Source organism: Plectrocnemia conspersa, unplaced genomic scaffold (genome assembly GCF_051122295.1).
Source record: "Plectrocnemia conspersa isolate PC_06_02 unplaced genomic scaffold, ASM5112229v1 ptg000011l, whole genome shotgun sequence".
Lineage (NCBI taxonomy): Eukaryota > Metazoa > Arthropoda > Insecta > Trichoptera > Polycentropodidae > Plectrocnemia > Plectrocnemia conspersa.
In genome coordinates, this window is record NW_028277175.1 from 10,925,680 (window position 1) to 10,951,074 (window position 25,395).

At 31.0% G+C, this 25,395-nt stretch overlaps 1 protein-coding gene across 2 annotated transcripts in view; it reads right to left on the bottom strand.

Moving 5' to 3' along the window:
• LOC148229502 (ras-like protein family member 10B) overlaps positions 1 to 25,395 on the bottom strand; it is a 114,668-nt gene that overhangs the window by 6,944 nt on the left and 82,329 nt on the right. For both annotated transcript variants that reach the window (XM_088197230.1, XM_088197231.1), the window contains one exon: positions 4,508 to 4,656. In XM_088197230.1, coding sequence (XP_088053356.1) covers positions 4,508 to 4,656 — 149 coding nt within the window. The remainder of the gene's footprint in view (positions 1 to 4,507; positions 4,657 to 25,395) is intronic.

Consider the following 25,395-nt stretch of genomic DNA (forward strand, 5'->3'; position numbering starts at 1 on the left):
TGGTAAAAACTTCTCCGCCAGATAAACTTCCGCCCCAGCTCTTTCTGCCTGAGGGGCGAGTCCGACCGGAAGCCGGCGGGAATTTATTCAAAGCGCAGTCGGACGAACCGCGTGGGAAAGCGAAACTTTGCCAAAGCGTGAAAAAGGTGTCTTCACAGCGGCCATAATTGAAATTGTAAATCGTATACTTCTTGTAGCGACTGTCGGGAAGGATGTCTTGTCTGTAAGAAACGCATGGTGTGCGCAGAGCGGAGACGGGTTAAAGTGTTAAGAGCAGAATTTATGTATCATTTATTATTCACAAAAGCGAGACATTCATGTCAATGAAGTGTTACGTTTCTTACCTTAAAATTAAATATTTATTTTCCCTTCTCCATGTACTTTTTAGCCTTGGAAATACAATATGAAAAATGAATTTTAGCCTATTATGAATTTTGTCACTTTAAAAGAGTCTGCGGGACGCTTACTAACCACCCTCCCCAAAAAAATGTAGCGAGTATTAAAATGTATTTTTCCATTATTCTAAAGTTTTCAGAATAAATTTACAATACAGCAATATTTAATATCAAAGAAATATGTAAAGAAAATTAATATTTTTTACTCGAAACTATTTTTTTATCAATATCAGATCTAATTTTTTGATCTGTGTAAAATTTTATTAGTCTTTTAAAAGAAAATTATTGCTTACATAGGTACGTACTATCAAATATTACTAATACTTTTTCTCCAAATAAAAATTCGGAATACCAACTTCATTGTACTTTTATTTTAGCACTGTGTTGCACTGAATTTTAATCAATTACATTTATTGTGTAAAGTACTAAATAATTAAAAATTATTTCATCATTCTTTAATTTCTTTAATTTGAACTTAACATTAAAAAATAACCCTTAAATATTTATAAAATATGTTCTAAATTACAACTGTTATATAATTATTGCATACAGAAAAATATACTTTTTTTTTAATTTTTCCATATTTCAAGTTTTAATTTAAATGGCTTAAAGATAAATGTGACAAATATATTTTGACTTTCTATGACTGAAGTTTTAAGTGACGCGTAATAAATATCTGTAATGAAGGCCTTTTACTGACTATATTTTCGTTTCTAAAAACATGATTTTAATGTGGAATTAGCAAAATCGTATTAAAATCCTATGGTAGGAGAGCTAACGTACTTATGTATAATAAATTAAACCCTCATATCTTATATCGATTTTTGAAAGTATTGAAGAAAACCGTCGGATATTCAATCCTCAAGAACGTATTAAATTTATTATTTTTATTAAAAAATTTAGCACATTACATTACATTTTAATAAATTTGGAACACACTTTCTGAAGTATAAGGTAAAATACACTAAAGTTTGCATTTGGAAAAATAAAAATTCTGATTAGATAGTAATAAATTCATAACAAACTTATTTGTCTTTTCTGACATTGATTATGCATTGTAATTTATTGAAAGCTCATAGACATTTAAAAAAATATCTTTAGTATTATAAAATCATTGAGAGAGACAATATCAAGCTGTTTTTTAGTCGCAATAACATTTTTATCGCAAGCTATTTGCGCCAAATCAGTAATATCTGTAGTTTTATCAACTGAAATTGAAAAAGTCAGATAGTTTTCCAATTTTAATTCAAGATTTTCACTTAGTTTAGTTGAAATATAATTCATTCTCACTGCAAAAATATTTTAATTGTATTACTTATCCCGAAAAAAGTTTATCTACAGTTTTCAGCATACATCGCTTAACAAATTTAACCCATATGTTCCGAGATAACACAACTAGCTTTAGCGATGCTTAAATGTTTTTAAAGTACATAAATCAAATTTTACCGTATGTTTGTAAAAACAGACCAATGTATATAATAATTACCAAGATACTGAGATTATGTCGTAATTGGTAAATATTTTTTTTAATACATATAAGATATTCTCTATGAGCTGAATCAGCTCATTATTAAATAATTTTGAATACCTTATGTGCGACCTAGCTCAATTTTCGACATCAATATTTAAATTAAAAATACTCTTTAATTTTGTTTTTTCTAATAAACATTTTGAAACCAAAAGAATACTTATCTTACTAATATAGCAAGATAATGAACCATGAGAAGCTAGTTGTTATTCAGATGAATCCTTCCGTAAATCCAGTGTAATTTTACAGCATAAACTAATCTTATTATGCTTCTAAGGAATTCAGGTACACCAAAATTGTGCAAGGAAACGCGTTGGTTGTGAAGGTATTAAGCGTACGTATTTAATTAAAGTAACGATCCAAACCGTAAGATTTAGAGAGACATAGAAATGTATTAATTATCAGAATCTTACTGACCTTCTCATTTAAGCTAATTTTTTACCCAATTTCCCGTTTCTTCACCATAGCAATAAATAAGTTATAAATACAATTGCTAAAAATGACACAATTGTAACTAGAGACTTTATTTACAGCGTCTGGGCTAAAATATTGATTTATTTGACCCAAATGTGAAGAATATAATATACGTAAAATCATACACAAGCATAGAGCTATACTATAAAACAGAAAAAATATATAGTATAGGTCTGTCTGTCGTAAAAACTCTCTACAATCTGTGAGTAGTAGCGACGTGATATTTGCACATGTCATTCTGACTTTACTTTTAATATTATTATTGAATAATGGATTATATTTTGTATCGGTTACATGATTTTTTCATTCAAATTTTAATATAAATATTAACTGAATAATTTCTAGACTATATTTTGTGTTTGCTACATGAGATAAAGTCCAGTGTGATATTTTTAACTTTAAGCTTCCAGCTAGTACCAAAATAAGTCAATATCTGAATGACCTAATATGCAAAAATAATGCTATAATAACACAGACGCAAAAAGTTGCACTTTTGCAAGTTTAATACAACCAGGGCGAAACCGCGCATTACACTTATATATGAAATAAATAAATAATAACACGATAAATAAAATTAATTATATTGAATAAAAAATAGGTTTAAATCTATTCTAGACGAAGCCGGATGATAAAGTAAGTTATTAATAAAAAGGTGCTAGGCACAGAATCCTTCAATACACCTCTCTCTATTTGGGATATAATGACCAACGGCGTTCTAGGCCCTCACACGTGTGAAAACACTTCATGCATTTAATGAGCAAGCAAGTTTAAATGGAAGATTTCGAGTGAGAACAACCCTTTATGATGAAAGTTAGTCGTCCATTCAAATTTCTGCTTGGCAATGCCAGAATTCGTGTGGCGATATTGTCCAAGAATACAATAGACCTTCTTTTAAAAAGCAACCATTGTCACAAATTTTAAAGGAAAGTAAAAGAGGTATTCTATTTTTACTAACCAAATAATGATGACGTACGTATATATATGTAGTAAATGTAAATAGTCTAATTTCGTATTACAGAAAAACATAAAACTGAATTTTTCTCGTTAGCATGAAGTTCACGTAGTTTTTTACAGCTTTGTTCAGAGAGTGATTCAAAGGGAATTAAGTTACTATTCTTAGTCTCAGTCAGTCACAATTTTGGTTTGATTTAAAATGCCGACGCTGCTTAAAACATTTAAAACATTAATTGATTAATTTTCATATTGGAGATGTTTGGTTCATTTAAGTGAGTAGTAATATTCACTATAAATGGTCAGAAAATTACATGTTATTAAATAAAATACTATGAATTTTAATGAAATCGCAATGTTAAAAAAAGACCCCTGACTGGCAAACTTTTGCCCCCTCCTAGAAAAATACTAACGATCAATTGTTGATGGGGAATTTTCCTAGATCTGAGAATGCAATGTTACATTTTCACAAACCAAAAAGGCAAGAGTGTCATTGTAAAGGTTTCTATTTAAAGTTTCACGAAAAAAAAAATATTTCATTGAGCTATTAGTGATAGATAGCAGTATTTTAATTGAATAAAAAATTTTCAATAATTTTTTTATAAATATTTTTTGGGCTTAAGAAACTTGCTTTGCTATATCAGTGTTTTGAAATACGAGCATATTTCCAGAACAAATTATGCTCGTAAACCAAAGTTCCACTATACATACTTTAAATTTCAATAAAACACAGGCATATTCAATGTTTGCTGCAATTAAACTATTTTGGATAAATTTATAAAGGCGAGCTTTTTAAATAATTTGATCGCGTTAAAGTTATAAATTTGTTTACAGCTTTCAATTTATTTTTCACAATTTCATTTACTTTATCTCGGATCAGATATTTAATTCACACAAAGGAGCTTTGAACGCGAAATAGACCCGTCATTTTTGACTTGTAACGAGCTTCGCGTGGCGTTGAAGAACGTTGTGAATTTAAAAGTTCCAATTACGTCCGATGACAAGCGTCTGTCTGCCTCGATGGCTCTCCAACCCCAAAATAAGACTCACCCCTTTATTTAAACCCCGCACTTCGAAAGAAGCAAACCCAATCGCTGCGTTTTAATCTTCGCTAAAAGCTGCTTTCCTCTGAAAATTCCATATATGTATGTATGCTCACCTGTATAATACTAGTCTTTCCTACGTTAGGGGCCCCCAGTACCACCACCTTAACCAGATCCAGAGAGTCGGGACTGGCTTCTGGCGGAGACGAGGGTCCCTGCGGGCGAGTGTTTCCTTCGCACCTTTCCAAGTAATCCAAATCTAACTCTGAAACAAATAAAAAAAACAATATACTCCCTGAATTTTTGTTGCTATGTACATTTACAGATAATGAAATATAAACAGTTTATTATATAAAAAAACATTTTATATAAAAAAATTACCCAGAAGATTACAAAGGTAATGCTAAGAATACTATATATATACTATAAAATATGTATGACTTATAAGGTTATTTGCAAACCTTCAATAAATAGATTTTGAAACAAATAATATATTATATTATATGTACTGTTTTAAAATCTATATGTATTTGTAAAACTAAGAGAAATCATGGTCTGCAGCTTATTCAATTCATGATACATAGTTGCCACACATTGCATCGATGTGTAGTATAATTGATTGCTTTAATCCATTTATTAACGTTTATTGATGACCCATGATAATTTATAGTGCGGAACGTACACAGCAATTAAACTGAGTTTGACTCAATACATCTACACGCACATATGTACATTGCATTAATCACTTGATGCCTAATTAATGGATAGCGTGCGATAATAGCACATACGAGGAAACGTTTTCTGTACCGAACAATAAATCTCTTTGCTACAGGAAGTGAATGATACCAAGAATGAAGGCACAAAGTCAAGCTGATAGTACATTAATTAACTAATTATGTGTGTAAGCGCTCAAGATTAAAATTCAATGTCTACTATATATAATCTATATAATATATGTGTATCTTCAATGGTATTTCCTAAGGCGATACATGTATATGTGTGTATAATACAAGGCAAAGAAATTTAATCCCGACAAATGTACATTTCGCCCTTATTTCCATATTACACAAAGCGATTATACTCTCGGATGCGTATTTAAATATTATACTTTTATATTTGCATACAATTTGAGGTATTCACGCTTTACGAACACCTTTCGGTTTAATCTTGTATATGCTTTTGAAAAGGTAGGTGTACCTTTGTTTACTAGTGAAATTAAAGGAAGCTTCCTAAATCAACGATGGCAAATAAACAGTGTGCTTGTCAATATTGCCCCATTGATGAACTTACTCATACGTTTCGTAACATATTTTTAAATTAAATATACATAAGAATTTGCAATGTATTATTACAAGTAAAACATATGTTCAGACTTGTGAAGTTTTAAAGCAGTGAATTTCAGAAGATTAATCTACACGAGCTTTTGGCTTGAGAGTTCAAAGGGTATATATCAGCAGTTTCTATAAAGATAAAGGAAATCCATTAGTATTTAAATGGATTTAGATAAGCCCTTTCTTTATTTAATGTTTTTTTTATATCTACGATGCACTGACGCGAATATTCCATTACAATTGATATAAAGCATTATACTATATTGTATTTTGTACACTACATTAAAATATATTTTGCAATTGAATGATGTATATACAATAATTAAAAAAAATAACTGAAGTTTCAGTTATTTTTTTGGTTTTTGTTTAAATGCCAACAGAGTGTATCGAATGTATAGGGGAACACGTTTATCCGTTCATCCGAAAATTTCATTGAACACAAAACAAATTTACAATGCAAATCGCTGGCTTTCCATTGTTCAAAATCTGTCAAACGTGCCACATATCGCAAAGTAAACTTTATTATGCATTTAATTAGTCCGAATATTAAACTATACGTGTTGGTGTACTATGTATGTTTTTATTGTACGGACACTCGTGTGAAAGCTTTGTGATTGCATTGTTATAGTGCATTTCAAACGTGAGATTTATTTGCTGAACAGATTAAATTTGGGTGAAACTCATAAATAAATAATCAAGCAAATGTGTGCATTGAATAACATTGGATCATATTTTAGGTTAAATATATTATATCGACATATTCCAATCTAATTCTGTACAAGTTTATACTTGTGGTTATATATTTTTAAGATTAAACCATGGTATAAATTGTACTACTTATTAATATAAAAAAGACTAGTTTGACATGTGATAAAGCGTTTTAACCGTATAGGAGAAAATGGGTTTCAACGTTAAAATGTGACACTACCGTGAGCAATCTTTTAACAGATTAAGTTGTAAAGTACGCACGACACAAAGATATCTGTCGCCTTGAGAAAATATAAAATTTGCATTCGAAATGGCCGTATCTAACCTGCTATAGCAGCCAACAGCAATTTATAAAAAAAAAGCCTTAATACCCTTTTATAATTGCTAATCAGAGCATAATGGAGCAAAAAACATTGCCACTACGTCTCCTAAATGAAATGAGCAATAACGTCAAATGGAGAACAAGCGTTAAATACTTAAATTTACAAACACATTGACTCTAAGCTTAAATTTAATAAACAAAATTTGTTCTTAATGGTTTGCCGCTATTGCGACCCTTAGACCGATGTTTATAAAAAGTTAAATTTTAATCTAATAACAAGTAACTAAACCCATTTTAACATATGCCTGTGTGGAGTAACACCAGTAATACTATATTTACTAAATTAAAACAAAGATATATATACAAATACCAGCAATTAACCCTTTCACCGTGACTGATATTTTTGCGCGTTGTTTCGAAATTTATTAATATGTGGGAGAGCATAAGTTATATAAATATTATTTCAATAAATCAACATGTTTTTTGACCTTAAATTATACAAAAAAAGAGTTCATGATATCTTTAGATGCCAATGCATATCTGCTATTTTTTAATGATTTCTATATGTGTCATCTAAGGTTAAAGAACACTGTCATTTTCATTCCAGAAAATATTATAAAAGTATCTGACTAAGTTTGAAATGATCGTTTGATCAATTGGTTGGACCTAGGGCATTCGAACCGGGTACCCGGGTACCCGCCATGTTTTCATGGAACCGAAAACCAGGTAATTTTTGACGGGTATCAGGTTAATTTCATTTTATTAATTTTTTCCATTACTTCAAATTAAATGGAAGAGCCAAATCGGCGTTCTTAAGCGACTAACGTCTTTGAACGACAAAAAAAGGGACAGCACTTAGCGACCTATAGATTTCGAGATAAGCGAATGCATAGATATGGATTATTTTGCGCGATGGGAAAACTACTAAGATTGGGGGGCCGCCATTGGGGGTTAAACTTTCGCGCAAAATTGACTATGTACAAGGCGATTTATGTGTCAATAATAACGTACGCAGCCGGTGCTTTCGCCGAGAGGGCATCGCGAGGCCACCCTCAACTTCTCTTGCTAGGGTCTCAGACGGCACCCCTGAAACAGGTAACAGCGTGTTACAACACGGCTCCAAATTCGGCTCGCCTCATTCTGGCCGGAGTCGAACCCATAGATTTAGTCGCACAGCGAAGGTCCGCGACCTTCCACTTAAGAAGGAGCCGTTCTGCAACGGTCGGACAAGTAACGATCCAACCGACGCTGAACGTGTCTAAATTGCAGGATACGGAAAGAGCGATCCAACACAGCGTTCGAAAGGCCTCATTGGACGAGTGGCAGAGGCGATGGAGCACCGCCGCCACTGGCCGCCTAACTTTTAAGTTCTTTCCGCAGGTGAAAAGTCGCCTCGAGAAGCGCTGGATGAGATGCGGATTCGCAACCACACAGTTCCTTACCGGACACGGAGCTTTCGGAGCATATCTACGTCGTTTCAAATTAAGAGACGACGCCGACTGCCCCTGCGGCCACGACGACCAGACGTCAGAGCACATCCTGTGGGATTGCCCACTCCTCGACGAGGAGCGAACGCAGCTCCACTTCGCTCTTGAGCTAGAGGGCGAAGGTCCCTTAACCCATCAAAACTTCGTTGCGTCTAAAAAGAACTTTCGGGCTTTCGAGCACTTCTGCGAGGCATATTCCGCTCGCGAAGATGTTCGCCCACATTAGAGCGCTCGTCGCAAATACTATATAATTCCTTTTTTTTTTTTTTTTTTTTTTTTTTTTTTTTTTTTTTTTTTTCCCGATTAATTGCTTTCTACTTTTAGCGCTCATACATGGTTCAACAGGGCGCCGCTAGGAACATCTCCCGGAGACCCGAAGAACCACCAAAACCTTCTTTAACCGCTTCACTGTGTCCTAATGCGGGATACTTTCAAAAACAAACCCTTTTTAGGACCCCCACACGTGCTCCTTCGATCGGAGCATGCCTAAGCCGCCAAACTAAAAAAACTTAAAAATAAAGAGTAGATGATAAAAAGAACCCCTATTTCTTTCAGGTTGTCTTTTATTATTCTCTTCCGAGAGACCCAAGGTAAGCGGGGCGCGACTGCCCGCAAACCACCCTCTCCCCTCCATTTCCCCTATCCAACTCCGTCTCCAACGGTTAGTGATGCCGGAGACCATCAACAGCATTTCGCGACGGTAGACCCGTCCACGGTCGTCAATCGTGACGACCAAGGAAGGAGGTCTGGCCTAGCGCCGGAGTGCGCAGTACTCCGGAGCGAACGCCAGACTGGGATCGATCTCAGTTGCCCATGGGCTGAAACTCCCGAGCCTAATGCAACTGCGGGACGCGGGCGTGGTGCCCGAGAAGTACCCATATGGATTATTTTGAAAGGATGCAGTTGTAAATAAAAATAAATTTTAATGCGTTTTAGGGTGAAAATATAACACATTAGATTCGTTAGTGTTTTTAAAATATATCTTTTTACAAAAAGGACATCTCTAAAACTTTGTTTCTCTACCATACATATAATAAATACAATCATCTAATTTCTTTTATAATTTTAATAAAATTTATTTCCTCAGTATTTTTCATGTGCAATTTGTATTATTATTGCCAATTATGTGTTAAAATAAATATTTCGGTTTTGTACTGTTACACATGTATGTAGTATGTAAGTATATGTATATATGTACCTACCGATGGAATGTAAAAAATATTTCGATTGAGTAAAGTATTAATCATTTCATAATATATTGATTTTATTTCAATACCTTATTATTTTTTAAAATGATATTAATTATTAAAGTAAAATTAAATATATCACGTCATATTTAATCAAAGATTCAAATATAATAAAAAACGGACTCTTAACGGCTTACAAAAATTACCCGGAACCGAACCGGGTACCCGGTTCTTTCCCGGAAAATACCCGTATAACCGAGTAATAAATTAGGCCTGGTATTTGGATGCCCTAGTTGGACCCTCCAAAATTATTTTTATTAAAATTAAAACCATAATTATCACATAATACTAAATAGTTTTATTATATATCAAATTATTTAGATGAAATGTACAGATATGTATATAAAGCACAACTTAATTTATACTATTTTGTAGCAGCTTTTTCTTTGAACGTTATTCGGTTGCACTTTTTCATTAATTAATTAATTAATTAAACGAAAACTGCAGCCGAATAACGTTGCATAAAAACTCTGACTGGACAAGCAATTATTTTTAACAAACAGCTTAGTTTCAGAGTTTTCATATAAATACATGCATATATATATATTTTCTTTTTTAATAATAAAAAAAATACAAAAAAATTGGTTAAACGGCACAGTGTATATCTATAGTTTTTCCTACAAATATTTTTTACACACAGACGCATTTTATACAAGCTATCCGATCGTAGTAAAAAAGCAACAGAGCGTCTTCTCACGTTCCTGCACGTATTACAGTGTGCTTATCGAAATACTATTACTACTATCTTCTTTGATATACCGAATCTCCTCGCACTAGTATGCCTTTTTCCTGTGCTGTTTTCCACATATATATCTCTAGTCGCGTGACCTATGACACGTATAAATTTCGGTCCTTTTTTGCCCGAGAAAAGCACTGCCCAAATAAATCAGGATTGGTGAAGATCATGTTAATTTATAAAAGGGTCAGATATCAACCCATCGTCGGCTCGACTATAAAAATGTCACGAAATGACGAAAACTTTCGTTATGTGATTTACATTTTAACAGTTTGCTTATTGCGTAATATTTTTTTATGCGTCTAACATATTTTCACATTAATTTGCACCAAAACCGATATGATCCTATCATCTGCTCAGTAACAAGAAAGTCACGAGCCGTTGTTCTTTTTTTGTATGTGCTCATTATATCGAAGCTAGGTCGTGAATCACGTATGGAAAATCCCCTACCCGATTATATACACGTACGTGTCTCTGCTGATTTTTTCCACGTTTTTGCTTTCTCTGCACTTTTTCCGCCACGTAGGACGTCAAAAGGGCTGCGTTTAATGTGCGCGACGAGTATATGATTTATGAGCATAAACAATTCGCAGAAAAGACAAATCAGCTATATCCCGTTCGTTCTGAAAATATGAGAGGTGTGTCTTTTATGGGCTAAAATAACTTATATACGTCAGGCGGCATTAGATTAAATCTATCTGCCGAATAAAAATGCTTGAAAAATATTTTATATGCTTTGATGAATTAAAAAGTTTTACCATGTACTTGTGGCGACTGGCGACCACCATGAATAGCAACAGACAAAAAAAGGGCAATCGTTTCATTGTTAATGCCCGTAACCAAGAATGTTCACCATTAACAATGAGACAAACATCATGGCACAAGAGGGATTTCTTTTGACCACACAACACGGGTCGTTAAGAGAATCCCTTTTGTGACTAAACGGTGCGGATGCAATTAATCATCACAACAGCAAACCCTTTCCGTAGAATTCGAAAGTCGGGGCAAGCAAAAACTCGCTTCCAAATATGCAACATCCGATTTCTCGAATTCTACGAAGCGACTTCAGCGATTGGCTAGGAGATCGACGCACAAGCGTGATTGGCCAGCAAGTGTGCATCCCCCAAAAGAATATAAGCCCATACTCCGACGAGGAGACGGCAGAGACGAGACGCTGAGGCACGAGACAAGAGACCAAACGCCAGAGAGCGGAGTCAGCGGCAGTCGATCTACCAGCAGCTTTCCTGAGGAACCAGCTACGCGTCCCCACCTGACACTCCTGACACCTGTCGCATGCAGCTTGAGCCATCCTGAGCATCATCAACTGCACGAACTCCGACATCACGAGAAACGTCACGCCGTATTCGTCCATTAACAAACTTGTAAATATAAAATAATAAACAGTCTAATAGGATTCACCGAGGAGTCTCATTGGCCGCGAGGTCAACCACCCCTAGGGTTACGCCCCCTAAATACTCATTAAGAAAAATAAACAACTCAATCGTCCAATTCATGCAATTCAATTAAATTGGCAATTGTTTACTACTAACTTTTTTTAAATTAGAATATACGACGTATATTTGTATTCATCAAGAGATTTTGTCACTGTTTGGATGGCAATGGAACGGACGGGATGAAAACCATTATGTTGGTCCACTTGTCAAAAATAATTGAAGACATAGCTTTATATATAACGCTGCGACTGGTCTGTAGTTTTTGTTGCACAGATTGTCACCATTTCAAAATTAAATAGCAAACCAAATCAGCTCCAAAATAACGTCTCAATAGGCAAGAAAACATTATCGATAATGTTTTGCATTACTTTCATACTTTAACTATACGTTTGTATATCTATAGTATAGTATAAACTATAGTCACGCAAACACAATAGACTATACGATAGATGTATCTAGATATGATATCGCAACGTTGCAAAGTATCTTTTGATCCATCTTTATATCCATTAATACTCGTCATACCATTAGCCGACGCATGCATTGTTATATATGTATTATGTACATATTTTAGTTTCTATCTCAATGCCTTTGTTATTTATTTTTATCCCAACTAAAAATGGAATTGTGATTAATTATAGAATATATACAATATACTTTTCGTAAAAAATCTTAGAAAGAAAACAACATAAAGTCGAATATGAATTAAAACATTAATGAAACATAGACAACTAAATTTTGTTAAATTATTTTAAAAAAATTAAAACGAAGAACAATATGCATATATTACATTAAGAATCAATTTCATGATTTTTCAGAGCGAAACTACAAGACAATTATAAACTCGCTAGATAATTATTATTATCGAAAATTTAGCTTTAGAGACAGAGACATACATTTCATTAGCTAAATATAACTTATTTTTTTCTTACTTACATTAAAATTAATAAAGGCATTTATTTTTATTTATTTAATTTACGATCCTGATATGTGTTATTTTAACTTTCATTATGTTAGGTTTGGGTTTGAACAGCAAATGGACGTTTCAAAACTGTCGAATTGAATTTAATAGACATTTTAAAGCAGAGCATCTGCGCATCAGTTAAATCATATTTATGCTAGTAGAAATATATATCTGGTGGTGAAAATGTATTTGGACTTTATAAGTGAAAATATAATTTTAGCAAAAAATACACATTCACTGTAACATTTATACATAGGATGTAAATAAATAATGATTGGTATGTAAATAGATATATTATTACATATAGCCTGCCAGATAATTTATATTTTCACTGGTGAAAATGTATGCCCATATGATTGGATTGAAATAGCTACTTATTTACATTCATTGAATATTTTCTCTCATGTCTAACATTTCTTAAGCGTTCTAAAAGCAATAAATTCAACAGTAATTAGCAAACAAATTTTGTGTGACTACCTTACAAACTTTGCTTTCAGTCTGGTGTCTCACAACTTACTTAATAGTAGTTGCTGGTTTACCTTGTTATAACGCATCGGGTTATCACTTGATATATTGCCACAAAAGATCAAATTAATATGATTAAACAATATTTGTATATTATTATCTGTTTTTTTTACTGCATATGTACTTTCATTATAATTGGAATTTGCCAATTTTAATTTAATTTATGTTCAATAAAAATATTTCAGGTACGATTTAAGAATAAAGCCATACACGCCTCTACGTTTTATCGCCCCAGTACCTACTATATGCCATTAACGCGAATGTTTTCATGATTTTTCTTGAATAAGTTGGATTAAATTAGGGACAACAAAGGGGCCATTCATCGAGGGAATTTTCCCACCCGCCTAAGGGGCTTTTCTTTGTCGTTTGAAACGACGAAATATCTTAATGCATCCCAAATTGGAGATTTTTTCGAAAATTGCCGTGAAATTATGGAGAAAATCACCGATTTTCCTCCGAGCGCAATGTATTGAAGGGCTTTTGAATAAATACGTTAAAGAGCGTCAAAATAAATATTCTTTGCGTATTGTATTATATCTACATATGGTATAATATATATTTTTAAGAACAAATAAAAATTTATCTCAATATTCCACAAATATTTTATTAACTGCATTATGTAAATCACTAACCACAATGTCCATTAAACTAATTGACATTTATAATACACTATTAAATGCATAAGTACGTTCGTAAATTAAACCATTATTCACTATAATAAATTGTCTCAACCGATAGTTTATTCATGTTTAATCTCAATCGAGTGATACAAGTAATTACACCTGACAAGCTCTTTCATTAAACAAGGCTTCGTCGTTTTAATTAAGATTCGCTTTCATAGTAAGGCACCCTTTTTTCTTCGTCGCCCTTTAATTATACGCTCTATTGTTACATTTGCGTGACCCAGAAGAAAGGGCGAAATAAAGATTGCTTTTTTCTTGGCGAACATAAAAAATCTTTTTGTATGCCGTATTTAAATAGTTTTTTTTGTATTAAATATTTATTTAATATAACATTGTAAATTGTAATTGTAAATCCTCAAATATTATCCTGACACACAAAAACATTTGTAAAAACATATTAAGAAAAGGATCTGAATTTTTTTATGTTTCGTGACTTTTTCAAAAAAAATCTTAATTTAAATTTAATAATACATATATTCATGTAAGGTCTATTATAAAACTATATATTACATCTAGGCAAAGTAAAATGACGGGATATAAATTTGTGTGTACTTGGAAAGTTTATCAAGGCTCGCCATTGAAAAGTTGGTGTGACTAATTGAAGGCGAACCTGAACACACAGTGCCTTATCAGACCCGTAGCCCAATTTCCTGAAAATGTTCACGGGAAACTTCTCCTTGGGGGATGTTGCTGAAAAGTTTCAGTAACTCACTCTTCCGACCGTAACTCACTCTTCAGATAACTTAGAATAGACTGATTAGTCACCTTGTGCCTACATTTAGTATAAATAATAATTGACATACATTTATATTAAAAAATATTTTTTAAATTCCATAAACTCGATGGAATAATCTGACACGTGTTGTGTAAATGTGGTGTTTAAATTTATGGATATTGAATTTGTGAACTTCCCGATTTTGGCTTGTTCAAAGTTGAAGTCAAGTAGGTCATTTGATGCTGCTCGACATTACTTCCGTTTCAAATAATATATGCGTAAATACATAAATTATATTTTACGCCTGTGTATCAAAACTTTATAAATCCAATTCTGATTTTGTTTGTTGAAAATTTGCATTTTACGCAAGTTTAAATCCATGTTAAATCACATCTGTAATATCACACAGCTTTAGAGTGATTTTTTTATGTGGGTGAAATTATTCTGATTTAAGGAAAATGTTTTTAAAAAAAAATAGACTGATAAAAGCTCTACATATATTAATATATATTAGGTATATTTAATTTAAGCTTAAACAGTCGTTTGCACCTAAGTACAAATTTCGTTTAATTTTTCGCTACATTTCGGCATTTAAAAAAATTTGGTCCCCAAAATTAAACATAGCAGAAGTAAACAATTTATATAAAACTGCATGTCATATGAATTGCTAAAAAAATGCTTACTATTGCCACTAAACATATTTGTGAAGTGGTAAATAATTAATTATAAAAAAATTGATTAGCTGGCCAAGAAACTTAACCAGTCTGATTCAATAGTGCATAGATAAATAAAGAATATTGGGATGGATTAAAGAAAACAAATCGTCGCTTATCCACTAATCCAAAAAGCTTCTGGTCGCATTTTCTCGATCATTTGAGAACAGGAGATGAGAAATGGGTTCTTTGCGACAACAATCGTTCTAGAAGACAGTAGTTTTCTAAAATCAAGTAGCAAAATTTATCTCAAAGCCCGGGCTTACCGTAAAAAAATATGTTGTATGTGTGGTGAGATTGCTCTTAAATTTGGCCAAAAAATAATAGGTCAACATAAAGCGAATATCTGCGCATTGCCTACGATATAATAATTATATATCATAGACAATGCGTGTTTCCATGAGACGAAAATGACTCGATAAAATAAAGGAAGATAACCGAAAAATTTATTTCATCTATCTTATTATTGAGACTAGTGTTTTTTTTTGGGAATTATTTCTGGAAAATTGTTTTCTGAAGAAATTTCTAAAGTTTAATTATAAAATTTAATTTGTACGAATATTTTTTAAATGTTTACAATCATTGCCTTTTTTATAACACTGCATAGGGTAGGGTTCATTCCTAAAATGCATACTTCTTGGAAGGTCTGGGAATAACAAAATATTGTTTACATTTTTAACACTCCAGCTTGCCATATTTTTTCTTAACCATTTAACGCAAATTAATTATTTTGGAATTAAGGGTTGAAAAATTACTTTTTAAAACTCTTATTATATATAAAAAGTAATTTTGATAAAAAAAATGGAAAAAAAATTTTTTTTTTTGGAAATTTGGAATACTCTGTCGGTTGATATATCGACCATTGACCACTTAGGGTTATATTTTAAGAATATTTTTTTTATATAATAAATGATCAAATAGTGGCACAAAAATATAATTGATTGTTTGAAATTTATTACATATAAACATATAAAGAAATAATAAAAAATAATTCTTTGAGAATGTTTTGATTTTTTAAATTTAATTTTTGATTTTATCGTTTTTTGGCCGATAGCGACAACTTCATTTTATATGGTCGATATATCAACCAAAGAGCTTCCTCGACGACATATTTTGATGCTAAGAATGATTTTATTGTGTATAGGTATTGAATTAGAGACCGTAATGTCATCGGTCGATTTCGGACTTTGCGAGCTAAAGCGTTAAACAATAAAAAAAGCCACTCAGATATAAATCCTTTCCAAAGGTGTTCGTGCCAGATGTTTTAAAATATGCATACTCTCTAGGAAGATCAAGAGTATTTAAATGACCAACAATTTTTTATTACTCTAACTAGCCGACGGCTTTATCTTTGCTTTGGTGATCTAAACACACGCTTCGAAGAAAAAATATGGAAATCGGCAAAATGCAAAACGATTAAGGGCTATTTTATTTTTTTCGATAATCTAAATTTTTTTATATTGTTTTTGTAAAGTAGCAACGGCTGTTATTGACAATTGTCTCTAGATTATTATTGACAGCCGAAGGGGCCTTAACTTTTTTGTTATAACAATTGGAAAATATTAATTCTGAGATAAGCTCGAAATTTCAACGGGCAATCAAAGAGAATTTATATAATCGTAGAAACCAGACATTGATGTCATTAATTTAATATTTCCAAAATCCAGAATCTTTCACTAATAATAAAAATATTTACCTCATTAGTTATTCTTCAAAAGCAGAAATAAGGAAAGAAATTATTCGAAGATTATTTAATGGCTCGATGAATTTTAAGGTCCTTCGTGAATCCATCGAATCATTAGAACCCATGGAAGAAATTGAAAATGTATCATCGGCGCAACAATTAAAGATTTTTTTCTGCTTTACTGTGACAAGATAACAAATAATTTACAGTGCCTATTTGAAGCCTTTTTTTCATTAAACCAACATCAACACAAAACGAGAGGAATTTTTCTACCATCGAAACATTTTTAACAAAAAAAACGAAGATGTCTGATTCTACTTTATATGGCATATGTTAATTTTAGGTATTATTTATTTTGTAGGTATTCATTATGTCTGATTGACTTACTCAGTTGGTACATATTTGCCCGTTGTAACGCATTGGGCTTACGCCTGTTAGGTTACAATGGAAGATTTAATAAAAAAATATATCTTTAATATATTATTGTATTACATACATTTTTCATTCATCAAAATTTCTCATGAATTTTTCTCATGAAGTCGAAAATTCTCATTTCTCCAGAAATGAAAATCATCAAGAAATCAGAATGCCTAAATGAGACCTGGATTCTTCTGCTACTATTTATTTCGATCAATTTAACACTTCTTAGATGGAAAATAAATCAAAATGCAGATGATATTAAAAACATCGGAATATTTTTGTTCTAGGGCTGCAATATTTTGTGCTAATAAATATAAAAAATTGACGGAAAAGTGAGAGAGGATTATAGATACTTATACACCTTCAACGGTGATGTAACGAATTATCAAATGAAATTTTTTAAAAGTGAATTTATGTAATAGCTACTTTCTCTATTGTCAAACGCAATTTCATATGCCAAGAATAATTGTTAAATGTTTGCCAATAAATTGCAGCTGTAATTAAAATCAGTGTACGGTCTATTAAATATTATTAAATAAAAAATAGCATCATTTCGAATTATTAATATATAACATATATTATAGCGACTGTACTCGTATGTTGTATATTAATACATTTCACAGCGAGGATGTGTACCAACCTAAAGAGTGGCTTATCGTATCCTAAATGGATTTGCCTGATTGTTAAATAATGAAAAGAGAATTACAAATGTTGAAGTTGACAAATTTAATACGATCTCAATATATTATAAAACCAGACATACATTTAATCTTCTTTCTTGCTCTTCACATGTATACTTATTTATGCCGCATTAGGTACTAGGTAGAGGGTATTCGGTCGAAGCCTTAAATGGCATTTTGCAAAATTGGACAAGACACGTCGAGCCATTTCCCGATGAGGATACACCCGCATCGGCCATTTGGCAAAGTGGTCCGAGTCCTGGGGACTGATTAGTTTGGACCGCATCCATCATGCAAAGCGAACCAATAGAAAAAAGGGGAGAAAGAGAAGTAGAAGAAGAAAGAGAGAGGGAATTTACGAGCGGATTTTGGATATAAGGATAAAAAATTCAGCCGCTTTAAGAGGCTGTAATGGAATTGGCTGCGTTGCGGTTTATACGGCGTATCGAATCAAAGATGAAAACATAAAACTTTTCATACGAATCTTCACACATTCGAAATATATTTATTTAATATATATAGGTAGGTCCAAAAGGTTCTGGAATAATATATGATCGATAAAAATTTAATCGTTTTTTCAGAAAATCATATATGTATGTTTATGGCAGCTCTTTCCTTCACATACAAATAAACAGTTTTGAATGGGTAATGAATAATATACAGGCAAATTAAAAATTGTTTAAAGTATAAAAAAGCAGTATAATATCAGAATAAAATAATTCCTAAATAAATAAACATTACACTAAAAGCTAATAGAATAGTTTTAATATCGTTATAAAAATACGTTAAAATACATTATCAAAAATTATTCTCATATTCTTTGGCCAGATACTTTTAGACATAACGATATATATAGGTGTATATGGATACGTAGGAATTTTTCAGGTGAATAATATATGCAATCGGTATTCAGTTCGCGTTCTTCTAATATCGAACGTTTTCTTGCGGAAAACTCGAAAGTGGAAGAAACTCGTTTCTGAAAACTTTTTCTTTCCACTATGTCAACAAGCGAGATGCTACACACACGACGAATAATATGTTTCACAAATGGAAAAAAATGAAATTATATACGCGGAACGCCTTTCACGTTTCAGTCTTTTTCATGTATGAAAATGTAATGAAAACACGCCTTATATAAACGGTAATTTGTAGTTTGGCTTTCACCATCGCATATGTAATTTTAAAATTTAATAAAATACTGCAGATTACTTTTTCGTCGGCTTGAACTTGCAAAATCAAAAAATATATATATAAATACTTCATATAGCTTGGCTAATATGAATAAGAACAGAGGACTCTGTTATTATATGGTTTTGTAGAGCATTCGCCATTTAAACGTTTTTTTTAATGTCGGACGAAAGGATCTAAAACCTTAGTTTAAATGAAACAATTAAGAAATATTAAAAATCTGCACCTTTTTTGCCAACATTTATTAAATACTTTCCGACAGTAAAAAAATTATGATATCCTTAAGAATATGCTGAATGATCAAAGCTTTAAATTAAAAAAATCTTGTGAATTTACTGACTTTGGCAAAATAAAAAAAGTCAATAGATAATTCGAGATCCATTTTCTAAGTAGAGTGGCAAAATAATCGTTATTTTTAACCATTCGAATTCGCAGGTGAAGACATACTTTTTCTCGATCGCTCGCATTTTAAGCGACGAGAGTGAGTGAGAGATAAGAGCATGCGGTCAGCATGGCCTTATCTCTCATTCATAGATATTTTATGGTAACAATAAAAGGTTTTAAAACTAAATATCAGAGTAATAAATGTTTAAAACTTAAAAGTACAAAGTATCGTTTTTATTATTTGTATTTTATATTTAATTAGTTGCAGTTATTGTGGGATTTTTTGTCAACAATGTTTCGAAGCAAATATAATTCTTTTCGCCTAAAAAACACTATTTTCATTGATTTATAAAAATAAAATAATTAAATCCAGCTGTTAAAAAAGTACGCAGTTGCATCAAAAATAAGCAATTTCTGGAATATTTTATTTTTTTATTTTATATGTGACATTTAGTCCATGCCTGTTGTGGATAACATAAAAATAGAAAAATATTTTTTTCAAAATAAAAAATAAATACTCTTGCGGAATATCGGAGAAAAGGGATGACTACCTGCGTTGTTGAAAAAATACATCATATTTTTACAGTAACAGTATTCATCTAGAAAGAAATTATAATATTCGACTACAATATTAACAAAAACGAATAGTTGGGCATATTTTGAAATAATAAATAGGTAAGAAGCTGGTTAATATATGTGGTACTGGAATATTATCAGCTTGAGATGTTTGTATCTTCGTAAAAAAATATGCAGATTGTTGAACTCCCTTGATTTTACTAACATATTTAATTAAAATGTCTTGGATTTTCGGATAAATATACATTTTATTTAATTAACCTCAATTAAGATCATTTTTTTATTCTATAATTACTTATACGAATAGGGTGTAAATACGGGAGCCCAAAATTCTTTCAAAACTCGACGCTCTGTAATTAATTTTGAAATTTGTTCTCTTTAACAACAATCCCGTTCTCTCTCTAGCAACAATATAAGGATATCTACAATAATATACTATATTAGTTAATCTTCTTGAAAATGCGAATTTTCATTTCTCGAGAAATGAAAAACAGCTAATTATTTATAAAATAGTTATAATGGTATAATTCTAATATAACTAACTGAGATTATAAGAATGTTAATGTAGGATAGTAATTATTATAAATTATTAAAGAAAAACACCACACAATGTATTATTTAAATATATTCTACGTAGGCACTAGTACACTTATTATTAAGAAAATATCTAATAATAAGTCTAATTAGTTTAATGTTTGAGTGTTGTACGTTAAAGCTAATTAAATTATTATTTATTTAACTCTGATGGAATCTAATATGAAAATGCTACCTTTCATAATTATTAAATATATTTTATATCAGTTTAATAATACGTAATGTTAATAGGTCTAGATTTTCAATTAAGATTTGTTATAATCCTTAAGGGGATACGGTTCTAAATTACTTTACTAAGATTGAACTCGAACGTTAAATAGGTTTCGCTATTAACATAATAATAATCAACCGAGATCAAATATAAATTTAATAAGTATATTTACTGTCTAAATTAAGACACATCAATTAAGTAAAAAGGTTCAGAAATAATGCTTTTACTTTTAATACAAGAACTTAAGCTACGTCGGTGGCATGCAGGATTTTTTCTAACGATAATAAAAATTTCTTGGAGAATTTTCTTTCCGAGCTTACTTTCTTTTATAATGCCGCCGTTGAAACTTTCCTCCGCTTTGAATTCCTCCCAAAATCCCTTTTAATTTCGCTAAGGCTATCGCTGCACTCGTTGTACGTGTATGTAAGATTCTTTCGAGTATCTGGAAACTTTTTCGGCAATATTTTAATATTGAAGAGGCCGGTCCCGAAATAATTAAATTTCATGACTCGAACACTTTGGGATAAATCGTAAATATTCAGATCACGAGCTAGTCATTACTACATTCGACACGACTCCCAGGTTTTAGTTCACATCACGTTACGGCATAATGAAGCCTCGCCAGTACCCAGAACCCTACTCAACACTCTCTAGATTTATATATAGACGCAACCGTAGCTGAAATTAAAATTCTCTGAAAAATAAATTTATATTTTATAAAATATAGGCTGTTTCATACATATTATTGTCATTTAACTCTTTTAAAAAAATAATTTTACAAAAAAAATATATTTTTTAATAAAAAACATATAGTCCTTTATATGCTTAAAATGGCTTTTGTATATCTTGAACTTATATTTCGACGATAGACGATTCAGTAATTGATTACTAAAAGCTGATCTAAATCGCTGCGTAGCGTAAAAGTGTCTATATTAGTTGTGCTTTGCTTTTAGTCATTTAATATTGATTTAAAAACCATTTCATTTAATATTTTTTTTTTTTTTTTTTTTTTTAAATGTTTATTTCAAAAATAATTTAGTTTTATACAAGTTATAAATTACATGTTTCTGGCTTTTAGCCATTATCATGTTTACAAGCGAAATTACAATAGTTTAAATAAAAATAGAGGCAACAATATGCAATATTTAATAAGTAAAATTTAAGGAGAAAATACTAAAACCTTTATACAATAAGAAAAAGAAAATAAAATAAATAAAATATAAGATACATAATTAAAAATAACACTTACGAACTGGGGCTATTGAAGTCGTGGTTACAGATTTGCTATCAAAGCATTATGTGCTTAGGCATTTTATGTTTATACTTGAAATTTAGTGTGACTTTGTCATAGTTACCAATTTTTGCAATTAATTTATTATTATGTTCACGCGAGATATTTTTGTAATAATTTATCGTATTATTAATAATGTGATTTTTAATTGTAGGTATAGAATATCGAGTGTGGAGTTTCTTTAAATTAGTATAATATGGGGTGTTATAAATTATTTTTACAGCTTTATTTTGAATCACTTGTAACTTATTAAAATTATTTTTACACGTATTATTAAAATTATTTTTACACGTATTTTCATTTAATATTGATATCTAAAAGAATAGTTTCTACTAATAAAGAATCAATAAGTTTCAAATAACATTTTGCTATTTTGTTCAATTCATACTATTATGTATCAAAACTAATTGTTTTCATATAAAGTATATACATACTATATAAAAGTAATGATGGAGAATATTACGTTTGACATAAAGGATTAGGATCAAGAGTAGAGAATGAATTGCTTCTTGAATATGACTTTATGTGATTAGTTTAGCTGATGGGCAACATTTTTGAATCGTGGGTTGGATCAAAATTTTTTTGCTCTCAGGGCCGCAGACTAAAATAGCAAAAAATGCTTCTATTGAAAAAACTGCTAGCTAGCTAATGATGTGGTCTATTTTCCTAAACAAAACAGTTTGACTAATTTTTTTTAAACGAAATTTTTTTTTCAAAATACCAAATTTTGCTTCTTACATAATTCATTGGCTTTTTAAAAATATGTAAATAATTAAAAGGAAAAACAACATCAAAGCAAATAATTTTAAAATTCAGAAAAAAATAATCAAGTATTTTAAAAATATATGTATATATACTGATTGATGCTAAAATATAATTTAAATACAATTTACAAAATATAATTTTGTGAGATAAATTAAATGGTTTCATATCTTCACCATTTTATTATTATCAAGCGAGAATTTTAATGTTAAAATTCTTAGAACTGCTTGTAAATATTCAAACTGTTTGAACCCTAAGATCTTAATTGAGGTTAATTATATAAAATGTATATTTATCCGAAAATCCAAGACATTTTAATTAAATATGTTAGTAAAATCAAGGGAGTTCAACAATCTGCATATTTTTTTACGAAGATACAAACATCTCAAGCTGATAATATTCCAGTACCACATATAGTATATATATACACTGCAGCTAAGGCCGTTTTTTATCTAATAAAAGTGCATTTTTTTTTAAATAAAAATTTGAGTGCCGCTGCCGAGACTCGAGCCCGCAACTTCAGAGTTATTAGTCTGAGACGTTACGGACTACGCTATTCGGTCCTTAAATTATATTTATACTATATATTATATTATATTTAGTCTATAGCACATACCTTTTAATAAAATTTATCGATGCTAATTTTGAGTATAAGTTAGGTTAGAAAAGCATATGATATAGAAAATATTAACTAAATCAAAATACTGATAATTTAAACATAATTTTTGTAAATATATGTTTATTTATAAAATATTAAAAAATAATATCACTATTTAAAACTGATGGGTTTACTTTTCAATAATATATTTTCAACGATTTGCAAAAATCAAAATTTAATCTAATTACTACTAGCTCATATTTGATGATATGAGATTTTAAAATAATAAATTTATCATTACCATTTCTATCTATCCGAAAGATTGGACTGATAATCATTTTTTTTACTACTACTTTATTAAAAATATTAAATTTTAATTATATAAAATTTAAATTTGTTGTACTAAAACTAATTTGGTGCAAGATTAAATAAGATACATCTTAATATACATACATAGTATGGTATATGTATATCTGAAAATTTATCATATAGACCTCCAAAATTGTAGCGAACAACGTTGTCAAGCTTCAAACATTACATCCAGCCCCAATATCCATCGTATCCAGATATGATCGCTTATTTCCAGCGATAACAGTGAAACACGACTTCAGTCTGGTCGCATTGCCTCCAGATTAGATCTGGAACACCACTGGAAAAGCGGTCGTAAATCATCGTTTCGCATTCGCGCCCCCCTAGCCATGGACTGTAGCCAAAATATAGAATACAGTTGCGTAATGAACAGTCCGTCGATTCGACAGCATCGACTCTATTCCACAAACAATGGCGTTTGGTGGAAATCCAATTTGGCAACGCTCTCCGGATCCGATGACGTTTAACTGCGAAATCTGCGCTTCGGTAAAGAGATTGCCTAATGCGATTTTGCTTAGTTTTGCTTTCGAATCCGCCGAAATGCAGTGAGCCAAATCAAGCACATTTCATTTGATTTGATTTGATTCGGAGATGTGATCAAAGACGGTTGGTTGTTTAATGGCTATAAATAAACGTTAAGAGTGGATGCAATGTGTAGATCTAAAATTATGTAGCCTTGATAATAAACTTAACTCGATTCGATTGAATTAGTAATAAATTTTATGAACCTTGAATATAACTTGAACTGACCGGAAATGAGGTAATTGGTGTGAAAAATTTGGATGAGAATTTTCAAAAAACAAACCTTTTAGTTTGACAGCAAAATATAAATAAACATATAGAGGCAGCATAAATATTTTTAATTATAATTGTTTTGGTAACCGCCGCTTCAGAAGAAAAAACAAGGTAACACAATTGTTATATACAGACAGAATTAAAGATAACTTTGCCTCTCAAAAGACGACAAAGATAAGTTTTAAAATAAAATTGATTTGCAGTGGTCAAAATTAAAAAAAATATATCTCAATTAAGTACTAAAGTAAAAATAAGAAAGAGCAAAGACACCGTATTTAAATTTTTCTGAAATCGTAACAATTAGACATTTGGAATAGATATATTATAGAAACCTACGTTTTATTATTTAAATACAGAAATCTAAATATTTGGGTAACATTTCTATACAAGGTCCAACATTTAAATCAGCATATTCATTAGAAGCTACATATTCAAATTCAGCTTATATTTACTTAACAATTTAATTACATTTCTATATCTCATTTTTTATACATATAACGAAACAGTTATTTTTTATAGAGGGGTCCCGGGAGCAACTTTTTCTTCTCACGGCGTTGCATGTGTATA